This window comes from Vigna angularis, chromosome 2 (assembly GCF_016808095.1).
Source record: "Vigna angularis cultivar LongXiaoDou No.4 chromosome 2, ASM1680809v1, whole genome shotgun sequence".
In the NCBI taxonomy this organism is placed as follows: Eukaryota; Viridiplantae; Streptophyta; class Magnoliopsida; order Fabales; family Fabaceae; genus Vigna; species Vigna angularis.
In genome coordinates this window covers 42,127,050-42,139,193 of record NC_068971.1, presented here as the reverse complement: position 1 = coordinate 42,139,193, position 12,144 = coordinate 42,127,050, and the positions used below count along the sequence as shown (strand labels likewise).

Sequence of the window (12,144 nt, the reverse complement as noted above, 5' to 3'; positions counted from 1 at the left end):
TAACGAGATATCTTTTTTAAATTATGTATAAATATAATTATTTCCAACTATTTAAGACAATTTAAAATATATTAACTAAACTATTCTCAACAAATTAGTATTTGAATAAAATATATGATTATATAAAAAATAACATTATAAAAAATAACATTATAACTGCATACTTATATAAAAAAATTAAACAATATTTTCCACTATATGATTTTGGTCAAAGTATTATTTCTGCCTGTCTTCCTACATCTGGTCCACGCGTAACAAATCAACACGACAATGATTAGGACGAGACAGAAGAAGACGTGAAAATCGTATACTTATTATGTTGTTAACTTTGTAAGATCATGTCACTGGTAAAATATAATTTAAAAACTCAATATAATAGTAATTAGAAACTATTTTGCTATTAAAGTATGGTATTAAAGAGACTAAAAATTGTAGTTTTGACATGTTTAAAGATAAATTAACTTGAATAAGGAGTGAGTAATTTAAATGGATTAATGATGTAAGATTATTTTAGATGGTAAGTAAATAGTAACAAATCCGAGTATAGGGGATTGAAAAAGTATGTGGCGGACCCAGTGGAAGCAAATTCAACCCTTTCAATCACTGTAAGGAGAACACCACACACTCCTCCTTTTCTCTCTCGTCTCTTCTGCACTTTATAATCCTCAAACGTCGTAATCTCTCTTCAAATCCATTCTAGGGTTCCGCAAACGAAGAAAAGGGCAAAATTAATCGATGGAGCGGTTGAAGCTGGCGCAACTGGGGGAGAGGCTGAAGACAGGTGGGGCCCAGATGGGGCGAATGGTAAGTGGCAAGGTGAAGGAGATGCTGCAGGCTCCCACGCCGGAGTCCAAGATGGTCGACGAGGCCACGCTCGAAACCATGGAGGACCCTAATTGGGGCATCAATCTCAGGATATGTGCCATGATCAACTCCGACCAATTTAACGGCTCCGAGGTCGTTAAGGCCATCAAGAGGAAGATCAACCACAAGAGCCCTGTGGTTCAGACTCTTAGCCTCGACCTCTTGGAAGCCTGCGCCATGAACTGCGACAAGGTCTTCTCCGAAATCGCTTCCGAGAAGCTTCTAGATGACCTCGTTGCCTTGATTGATAACCCCCAGGCCCACCACAACACTCGACGTCGGGCTTTCCAGTTGATTCGGGCCTGGGGCGACTCCGAGGATCTTGCTTATCTTCCCGTCTTTCGTCAAACTTATATGGTTACTTCCTTTTTCTTTCTTTTCACCGTTAGTTAAATAAATCATCGCTTTCGTTCCTGAAATATTCTTTCTTATTTATCTTAGTTATGCTTTGTCATTACACAACTTATCTTTAAGAATTATAAACTCTACTGTATAATAATCATGTATTGAAGAATCTCTCTTTCAAATTAGTTTCTGAAAGCCACTCAAATATATCGACATGGAGACTGAACTATGGTTTTCTTGGTTTTTATGAGTAAATTGCACTGGTGTCTTGAACTTTCTTGAGATTGTATATAGTTCTGTTTTTAATCACTTACAACAATCTTCCTTGTAAGATTCGAGATATAGGATTTTTTAAACAATTAAGATTAGTTGGTGTAATAGCAAGAAATAAAATAGAACATTGGCCAAAATTAGACAAAATTTAAGGGGGAGCGTGGGCGTGATTTCTTTACTTTTATTGTTTTTTCGTTGGCTCGTGTTTTGATTGTTCGAGCAAAAACGGCCATAACGGGATGTCTTGTTTCATTTGATACTCTTGTCTTTCTGCTATCTATTATGTTTTGTCTTTTTCATTATTTGTTTTTGGTACTTGATTTTTATTGCTGTATGTAGCTTCTAGACATTGCTTGGAAAAGTGTATGATGCTTAAAAAATACCCGAGTGAAAGTGGGAATTTTGTCTTTAACGGACTACTGATTTTGATACGCGAAACTGTACTGGGTTTCATATTTCACTTATTTTATACGCTTTTAATCAAATGTTTTCTATTTTATAATTTTTCTGTGATAGACTCTTCCGTTTCCTTCACTCTCACATTAATTTGAATTCTACATCCTCTCTGTTTGATGGCAGAGATTGAAAGGGAGGGATGGTCCACTTGACATGGCGGGAGGAAATTCACCATCTATTCCGTATGCCTCAGAGTCATATGCACATCAATATCCTGTAGATCCCCCTGAAAGATACCCAATTCCTGATGCTGAACTAGATATGGATGATCCAGCGGCTTTCTCTTCTAATTACCAACAAATATCAGTTGAGGAGACGAAAGAACATCTAGTGGTTGCTCGGAATAGTCTCGAGTTGCTTTCTAGCATATTGAGTTCTGAGGCTGACCCAAAACCTTTGAAGGTAAACACACGTTTTGATAATAAATAAAAGGCAACATTACCACAAGAATGAATTGGTATTTGTATATTTTTATTAATTGAGCTAATGAGCACTTCTGTTCTCCCCCACTGCTATTCATTTACTGATAGATAATTGCCTGCAGGAAGATTTAACTGTGAGCTTGTTGGGCAAGTGCAAGCAATCACTCTCTATCATCAAGGGGATTGTGGAAAGCACTACAGATGATGAAGCAACGCTTTTTGAGGCTTTATATCTCAATGATGAGCTTCAGCAGGTAATTTCTAACTATGAGAAGTTAGAAGCTGCTCAAATGTCTGGGACACCACAGCCTCAAAATGCTGAACCCGCCAAGCATGACGCGGAAGCTGTTCAAAATCCCAATGAAGTACCTGCAAGGTTTGAAATTGATGATTCGGAAGAATCTGAAGCTGATCAGAATCTGGATCGAAAGGTGCCCCAAAAATCGAACACCCTTGAAGTCAATGCAACTGAGGTCGAGGGGAATGGTCTTGCTGAAACTAAAATAGTTAAGGACACAACGGAAAAGAATGGTGAATCTAGCCTCAAGCGAGATACCGAATGAGGAAAAGCGTTATTGGCATGAATCTTCTAGCATTTCGTTGTTGTCTTTGTTCATATCTTGTAATAAGCTGTAGTCCTTCCATCTGTGAGGGTGATTTACGTTGCCCAGATATGTAATTGGCAGGAGTTTCATCCCGAGGATTGTTGATATTTAATCCATGTGAGATCAGTTTAGTTCATAATGTTAATGTAGTTGCACATTTTGATTCGCTTCGTATTAATTAATGATGTATCTGTGTGTCTTCATTTAATTCGACACTTTGATATCATAGAAACAATATTCTAATTGGGCACATTTCTAAACAGAGCATTTTTCTTTGGGACGTATTGCAGCGAATTTTGGAAGTTGCATAATCATAGTTTATCAGTCGTTTGAGAGTTGAAAATTTGAAATTATTAAGCAGAATGTATTCATTTGGGTTTTGTCACTTGCAAGTTGTAAAGAATTAGCACTACATGATGAAGTGTCCCTACAAATAAAAAGTGCAAAATTATTATTAGCAGTGAATCCTATTTCTTACTTCTTAGCAATGGGGGCAAGATAGGGCCCATTAACCTAGAATGTTATCATATATCCCTATCGAGCGAGTATGTATATATATGTTTGTTTAGTTTTGCACTTTATATAGGGCTAATTTTGAATTGCTTTTCTGATGGTACTCGGTAGATATCTTCTTTTACCACAGTGCATACTTTCGTTGTACCTTGACTAACTGGTATAGAAATTAGCCTGTCATTCTTGGTCTTGCGAGTTTGTCCTTTTCACTAGAAGTTGAGACTAAGCACTAACGCTTCAACAGAGAGATGAAGGAAACTTTTCCTGACCATTCTATGCAAGGATTTTGCAGCATGTCAGCAGACCTCTATAGCCAATTATGAGGGTTTGCAGCAGTAGAAGAAAGGATGGATTCATCCCTGTTACTCATGCCTTGTAAATAGAGAGTAGGCCTTATAAGGTGTAAGAGTTGTTAATTATAAGACATTTTACTCTTCTTTGGAAGTTAGTAAGTTAGTTTTGAGTGGGATAGACCAGGCTCTCAAAATTCTTTTGACCTCACTTCTATTACGAATTACACATTCTTGCTCTTCACTTTGGGTTCCAGTGATCCAACCACACTCAATAAAATTTCCTTTCTTTCTGCTAATATCCACGTTCTAAACCATATCTATCACTGCATGCATGAATCGGGACGTAATAATGGACTATGATTTCTCGTATTGAGAATAAAAGAGAAGGTTCAAAACCAGAATATAAATTTGTGTATTTTATAAAGGGTTCAATCAGTGAAGGAACTTAATAATCATAAGTTGATGAAATAAATACGTTTTTATTGATTTTGACAATAAGTTTACACTCATTTTGAAATGAAAGTTTATAATCGGTGTGAGAGATTTTTCTAAAATTCTAGCCGAAAGCTGATGATTTTTATTTTTAAATTTCTAATTGGAAAGGACATTCGTTTGATTGTTGAAGTTTGATTCCAATATTTCTGGAAATTTCCGTGAAACATCAAATTCGACGGTGTTATCAGTACTTGAATCAGGATTTCTCATTCATTCGGTGCTTTTGAGTAGCATGTTCTGTTCGGTGGATCCATTTGTTGCAATCACAGAATAAGGTGTTGCAATAAGTTTTTAGGTTTTCAATACCTTACACAACTGATTTCTATTAAATTGATATTTTCTTTCTATCAAGCACCTCAATCTATGTTGTGGCACGTGGCACGCGCACGACCAATTGTTTATGACAACGTCAGTAAGCCGAAGCAAAGTTAATCCAAACGCTGCTACATTGTCGTGATGTTTGTGAGTTTGTAAAAATTTAATAGATGTGATAGAATAATGTTTTTTAATAAATTAAAATATAAAATTATTTTTTACCTTTATTATATATATATATATATGTTTTTAAAAAAAATTGAAATCCGTTGCATGTACTTTTGAATCGATACCAATCAAAATTAAAACCGATTCTCTTGATCAAGCCCTCAAATCCATAATAGACTGCATTCATTCAAGTCTCAAAGTATCTTAAGCTTCTCTAACCAAAAGTATGCACCACTTTATATTTTTATCGAAATTAATTTTGTAAAACTATACATTTCATCCGTAAATTTCCTTACATAAAATAGATTGATCTCACTATTTCGGCACTCGCACACAAATAGTTGCAAATAATTAAAAAAGACCATCGCAAATCTCCTCTTTCATCCAAAGAGTAAATCCATAAAAAAAAAAAGTCTAAGAATGCCTTGGTCACAATCTTCCATTAATGTTATCGAAAATATAAAATACATATAATATAAAAGAAAAGAAGAAGATTCAAATTTATTTGAAGAATAAGAATGCTCAACGGGGGTAACTTTGTGCAGGTCTTCACGTGTTACTCGAAAACAGAGTCTACAGTGCCAGTGTAACGTTCCACCAAAATAAGCCAATTCCGAAGCAAATCTCACTCCTCACATCTCTCACCACTGATAAACTTATCGACAGACGAGAGCTGAAAAACAGTAGAAGACAAGAATGGCTTCACTCTGCACCACACTTCTCTTTTGTCTTCTCCTAATCCTATCTTTAGCAGCATCCACAGAGACGCATCGTATTCCCGGATTCCTCTACACTCGCAGCAGAGGAAGATGCACCGCACAGTAAGAAACTCCGTTCCGTTCTGTTAACAATTTCTTGAAATGAAAAAACGCGATAAAGGTGTACCGATTTCTTGTCAGGTTCTGGAGCGGGAGGAGGGAGGCGTGGCCGAGGATGGTTCCGGAGACGTCGACGGTGTCGAACGTGTTCGGGTCTCGGGTGTACGAACACTACAGATCGGATCTGACATTGATTGAAGCCGCGGCGAGGAATGACGAGGAGAGTAACGCGTTCGGAGGATTGGTGAAGGAGGGAACCGCAGCGTTGCTTAACTCGTATGCGAGGGAGGGTTTTCCTTACAAACCCTGGCAGGTTAAGACTTTGGTGATAAAAGCGTTGGTGTCCCAAGCTGCAGCTGCATCTCAAGCCAATAACTTCTTGTTGGCTAACCAGGCTTGCTCCTAAAACCTAATCTACTTTAATCTAATCTAATCCTAACTCACTTTATCATATATTAAAATTTCCTCTGTATTACTATATTAATTATACATTCATGATGATTGATTATCATGTTTAGATTAGCGTTATAATAGGGTAAGGTCCACTCGCTTTACCCTTTTTGTTATTGGTCTTCTTATGCGATTTTATCGGAATCACTACTCTGTGACGTGATTTTGGAATGTTAGAAGTGTATTGTTTGTTGATAAGAAGGAATCATTGCAATGGAGGGAATTAGTACTGGTTATGTATTGTGTCTCTTTAATTATCTTTTGGAATTTTTTTCCTACGGAGCACACATCAGATTTTTTATTCCTTAGATACTCTATTTAAATATTTACTCGTATAGTGCTGTTTTTGGCATAAGTAAGAATTCGGTTTACTAATCGGAATTCAATATCTGGATAACCAGTTTGTACTAGAGCTGTATTTTTTTACTGAGTAACTCTGTTCCCCTTTTTAAATTATATTGCCGCATAATTACACAACTAGCAAAATTTCAATTTGATGTTAGAATTTGGTCTTCGCATATCCGAATTCTGAACCCGATTGGTCAAGAATTTGGGTTAAATACCAGCCAGAATTTGGTCTTCCGGTTTTTTTCTATTCGGCCTGAACCAGCTGGTTGTTTTTTTATTAATTTAATTAAAAGATTAAATTTTAATTTTAAAGAAGAATTAAAACGCTGGGATTCCTCGTTCAATCAATGAAAACAACGACTGAGCTTGCTGCGGAGTTTGTCTTTAACGAAATTACGATTTCTCATTCAATACTCAATATTATCATACCCCATTGATAGACTATATTGAATCTCAGATTGTTGATTGATTAGTGTTTGTATCGATCCCTTTGATCACAGTTTTACATTATCATTATTTTTCAACTTTTTAACTATTTCCAGTTCTTGATTATGAAAAATTCCTTTAATTAGATGTATCTTTCCATTATTATTATAGTCCTTTATTATTTTCGAACTTCTTCGCAAAGCCACATTGAATCCCATTTGGAAACCTACTTGTAATATCCAGACTTAAACTCAAACAACTACAACTCAGCCCACATCCTCTATTTTTACAAAAACAAAAAAACGAACCTATATATATAATGGAGAGGGTGATATCAACACTTAAACGATTCATAATTGTCAACAATAAAATTTTACCTAGCCGATATTGAATTATAAATTTAAAATCGTGCTATCCTTAATAAATATGTTGTATGTGAAAAAAATAAAAATGGGAAAAGTGTTCTTGCATAGTGAAAAATTCCTGACCTGAAGAAGTCAATGCTTAAATAATATTTTTTTGGAACTGTTAATGTTTCAAATATATTTTTAAATATTTAAATAAAGTGTTAAACACAAATAATATTAAGAATTTGAGGACATATGTTTTCTAAATATAATAAAGGTATTGACTTATATAATTAAAATATTACAATATTTTTAAAATAATAATGAATTTTAGTGACTAAAAATAATTAGTCACAACATTGGTGAATTTAAATACTAATTTATAAATTAAAAATTATTAATAATTAAAATAATTTTATTATGAATAAAAAATCATAATTGATTTCTAAATTAGTAACGAAAATAATTTTTTTTAGATTGATATCTAAATTGTTTAGTAAGCAGGATTACTAAGATTTTGACCACTAAAGAAATTGACTTATAATTAAAAAAATAGTAATTAAACATATTTTTTTGTCATTAAAATTAATTATTATTTAAAAGTTTTCTTATAGTGAAAATTATAATTTAAATAGTTATTAAATTAATCTATTGATTTAATTTATACAATATATGGACCAATATATGCATATCTAGAAAATAAATTATAATTAATTATTAAACTGAATATTAAGAAATTTATTTAAAGCAATTGTAGTTTTAAAGGTTAGTTTAAAGTCTGTATACGGATAAAAGATGAAACATAGCTCTCCTCAAATAAAGATAATTGAATAAAGAATAAATTTATCATACAGGAGAAAGATAAACTTGAATAAATTTGAGCAAATATTTAACAGCAGGTGAAACGAAATAAATATAGTTATAAATTATCTGTACAAAACAAACTCTTAACTATTATTTTTATAACCAAGTTACTATTCTTTTCAATCGTGTTATTTTTGTCTCCAATACTTGAATAAAATTTGTTGCTTAATAGTAACACTGACCCAACAATTTGTTCATATAAGCTCAAATCCTTGGTACAACAATATTAATATTCTGTGTATGTTATGGTGTGAACTTGAAAAATATTCTAAGTTAAAATTTCAATTTCAATAAACAAATAATGGAAAAGCATTAACAAATGTGAAGTAAAAAGAAAAGTAGATTCTAGTTTTATGCTGAATTAATGTTAATGTCAGCTTAATAATTAAGCAAGCTAGTTGATTGGTGGTGGCTTTATGCTCTTATTGTCAAAAATATTCAAAGCCACCATTCACAGCATAACCACCTTACATGAAAACAGTAATATACCATTCCCCAACATGACACTGATGAAACAGAGGAATCTAACCCATGTTGCATGTATCTTATAAAGGAACCAACTTTCAATCTGAACATAATTGAGTTTACCCTTCTTGTATTGCTCTCTCCTCGCTGATCATGAAATCCTGCGTAAGCCTAAAGCTAAGGCTAAGGCTTCCACCTGCTAAAAAGGCATGGAAGAGCTTCACTTCTACAATTGGTAAACTCAGTAAGTCCAAATCAAAATCCATGAAGAAACCAAGAAAGCTTTCAAAACCTACCACCAAATTTGCTACCTCCAAGCGTTTTTTTCGGCACAAAAGGTTAGGCACAATCAGAAGTTTGCTGTTGGGGTTCCACAAGAAGCCTGCACCTGTGTACATTGATAAGCTCTTTAAAGAGCCTTCGTGTGACTTGGTGGGGCAGCTGAAGCCACCAACAGCACACAAATCACGAACTAAAAGGCTGTCTGGAGAAGAAGGAACAACAAAGGGTGGTAGATCTTGTGCCTCAGATGACATGTGGGAGTCACTGGCGTTGGCATCACCTCAGATGCAGGGAATAGATGAACGAGCAGAGGAGTTCATCACTAGATTCAGACAAGAGATGGCAGCGCAAGAGATGATAGCAAGACATTTTTAGCAAAAGTTCAGGATTTTCGTGAAGTTGTAGCGTAATAACTGTTAAATATGAAACTTCTAGATAGTTGATGGCTGGTATGTGTGGATACTCTTATCAACTTGTGATTTTGTTCTTATTTTTCAATCCATTCAGATGATAAAATAAAAAAACAGCTTTGTTTTTTCTTACTTTACAACTATGACATGAAATATAACTCGTTTAAAAAACAGCATAGCCATGAGCTCTTTAATTTTTCTACTATAATTCATTATAATTCTAAAGATATGAGCTTAAAACAGTGCATTTCATCATATTCTTTAGACAGCAGACCCTTAAGCTCCTTAATGTTTTTCATTTTAAGATTACGGAATGAAGAAAAGAAGGATCAAACACGAATTGATAAGTCTTTTTGTGAGAAGAATTTGTCCCAAAATTTTGTTGAATAGAAATAAAAAATAGAACAAAATTTAAAAATGAAAACTCATTAATTTATTATTTTAAAGTTTTGGATACGAGTGATGTCTATATGGTTGGACTAAGGTCTCATAAATGTTGTATTTTTCTAATTAATTCTTCTCTCTCAATAAATCTAACACATTGCAATCGAAAAAACACAAAAATTTGATACCATATTCAATTTAAAAACCTTAAAATAATATATTATGAGTATTCATATCTTCATATAATATTCAACTCGATAGTAATTTAGAATATATATATATATATATATATATATATATATATATATATATATTAATCATTAAATGTATTAGGAGTCAATTTATTAAAGTAATATAATTAATTAAATTAGTATAGATGTCATAAAAAATTTAGGAGTCGATTTATTAAAGTAATATAATTAATTAAATTAGCATAGATGTCATAAAAAATTTACTTAATGAGATATAAGCAATTTTAATTTTTTGAAAGACAAAATTATAAATATTGAAACTAAAGAAAAAGTATCCAATAGAAGTTATATAAAGGGATTAAGATCTTTCTAAGATGTATTCATATTTCCCTTTCCTTCCTCTCATCTTTATTAGAAGAGAACTTCCTTTCATCCTTATTAAAAGAAAAAATTAAGAGGAAACCTAAGATGTTATACATTTGGAAGATGAGATACCACTCTTTTATCTATATTGTTTCTAACTATTAATCCAGCTTACTTATGCTCGCTAAGATATTGGAGATAGTTCATGGTTTGAAAGAGTTTGATTGCTCATTAATTATATTTTAATGCATAATCTAACCGTTAATATCAAATTAGTTTATGATTATTTTTTTTGTTCTAATTGTATGAACTCACTTAAGAGAAATCCCAATATGGTTTTCAACTTTCTAGTGGATTTTCAAAATCAAAATCCCAAATTAAGTTTTAAACCAATTATTTTCCTAATTCAAACCTATCTTTTCTTTTCTCGTGTTGTTGCGTGGTGGTTGTGTGTGCAAGAAATGTCAATTTGTAGTGGGAAAAGGTAGATATGGTGTTGTGTTAGTAATGGTGGGTCATGCAAAGTTTTCGTTTTCGGTTTATTTTCGACCTTGAATTAAGGATTGAGAAACTTCATTCTCTTACGAATTCAATTACCTTTGACGAGGGAAAGATTATGAGAAGTGAGATTACTTAAATCACATGAATCTTAAGTGCGATCTTCCTTTAGTATGTTATGAGGTCAATTTAGCTTCAATACTTATAAACACTTGGTGGTTAGATTTTAGTGCAACTACTAATAACATCAATGTTTCAATGAAAGGTTGCATAAGCTACCAAAATCCAATTGATTATGAAAGAGGGATACAAGTTGAAGATTGCAAATCAGTGGAGTTGGAAGTTATAAGGGATTTTAGGCTATTATTGTGCAGCGAGATACCATTATTTTATCTATATTATTTTTAATGGTTGATGTATCTTATGTGTATATAAATCCATGTGTATTTCATATTTTATCTTATATGAGACTTTGTTTGTACCCAACAATGATCAATCTAGATAAGTTTCGACATATTACTTTGTGAGATATCGGAGATTCTTCATTGTTTAAGACAATTTTATTGTATCAATCAATTTTGATGCATAATCTAACACAACTTTCTCATTTTTGTATCCAACAAAAATCAATCCACACTTTAAAAAACTTGTGAATGTAAAAGAGAAAATGATAGATATACACAAAGTTGAAACTAATAATAAACTGCACAAAACTAACGATTAAACTAACAGGATTTAGTCGGCTTACTAATATAAAACCTAAATGTAATCCATTACATACAGTAAGAAAACAACATAGAAATAATCGTGTCTTTAATTGTAGGCAGACCATATCTGTTATCCTTTCCAAGCTTAGTGGAGGGAATTCTTAATTTGCAATACAACATGAATGTAATTTGTAAATGAGAAAGATATACGAGACCTGAAAACTTTATTTTTAATATCAACAAAGAAAAGAATATAAGAAATGTATTCCCAATATGATATGATTATAATGATTAACACAATTTATAGTACTTCTCAAACCACATTAGTTAAGACTTAATTCAAATCAGTATATTTTGAATTGAAAGTTGAACTAAAGTTGAACTAAGTTAACTTAGACTCAAAAGTAAAATAGAGTTAAATTTAAAATAAAAACTAAATTATTTTACCATAAGAAAATAAAATTTTGAGATGTTTTAATTATTGGATCCAAATTAATTATTTAAGAAATTAAGAGAATTTGTTATCGAAACTCTTGATCTTTCTTAACTATTCTTCTTTGTCCTTTTATTTTCTATTAGTGTGCTTTCATGTTCGTAATTGTTTAAAATAAATTTATTCTTATCGTTATTCATACAGAATGAAAATTTACTTTTGTTGTAGGTCTCGACAAGATAATCCAAACATATTGGGGCTGTGTTCTGTAATTCACGAAGGAAATCAATGTAAAGTAGAAGCTTATATAGCAATTTTAAATGTGTGAACAGTAATCTCCTTTCAAGATTGCTGTAATTTGGGATAGTTTAGGACCGGTTTTTTGTTCCTTTATTATTTCGGGCATTGC

The 12,144-nt window shown here is 32.5% G+C and overlaps 3 protein-coding genes across 3 annotated transcripts; all 3 read left to right on the top strand.

Moving 5' to 3' along the window:
- Nucleotides 1–542: 542 nt before the first annotated feature.
- Nucleotides 543–3,123, top strand: LOC108323218 (TOM1-like protein 2). The gene is made up of 3 exons (XM_017555594.2): nt 543–1,221; nt 2,062–2,340; nt 2,483–3,123. The coding sequence occupies exons 1-3, from the start codon at nt 736–738 to the stop codon at nt 2,921–2,923; spliced, it is 1,206 nt and encodes a 401-aa protein (XP_017411083.1). The 5' UTR covers nt 543–735; the 3' UTR covers nt 2,924–3,123.
- Nucleotides 3,124–5,256: 2,133 nt separating this feature from the next.
- Nucleotides 5,257–6,253, top strand: LOC108323250 (uncharacterized). Its single transcript, XM_017555643.2, has 2 exons — nt 5,257–5,570; nt 5,649–6,253. Exons 1-2 carry the CDS (start codon nt 5,446–5,448, stop codon nt 5,971–5,973), a joined length of 450 nt encoding a protein of 149 aa, XP_017411132.1. The 5' UTR covers nt 5,257–5,445; the 3' UTR covers nt 5,974–6,253.
- A 2,152-nt stretch (nt 6,254–8,405) lies between these two features.
- Nucleotides 8,406–9,291, top strand: LOC108323254 (uncharacterized). Its single transcript, XM_017555646.2, has one exon. It carries the CDS (start codon nt 8,621–8,623, stop codon nt 9,122–9,124), a length of 504 nt encoding a protein of 167 aa, XP_017411135.1. The 5' UTR covers nt 8,406–8,620; the 3' UTR covers nt 9,125–9,291.
- The last annotated feature ends 2,853 nt before the right edge of the window (nt 9,292–12,144 follow it).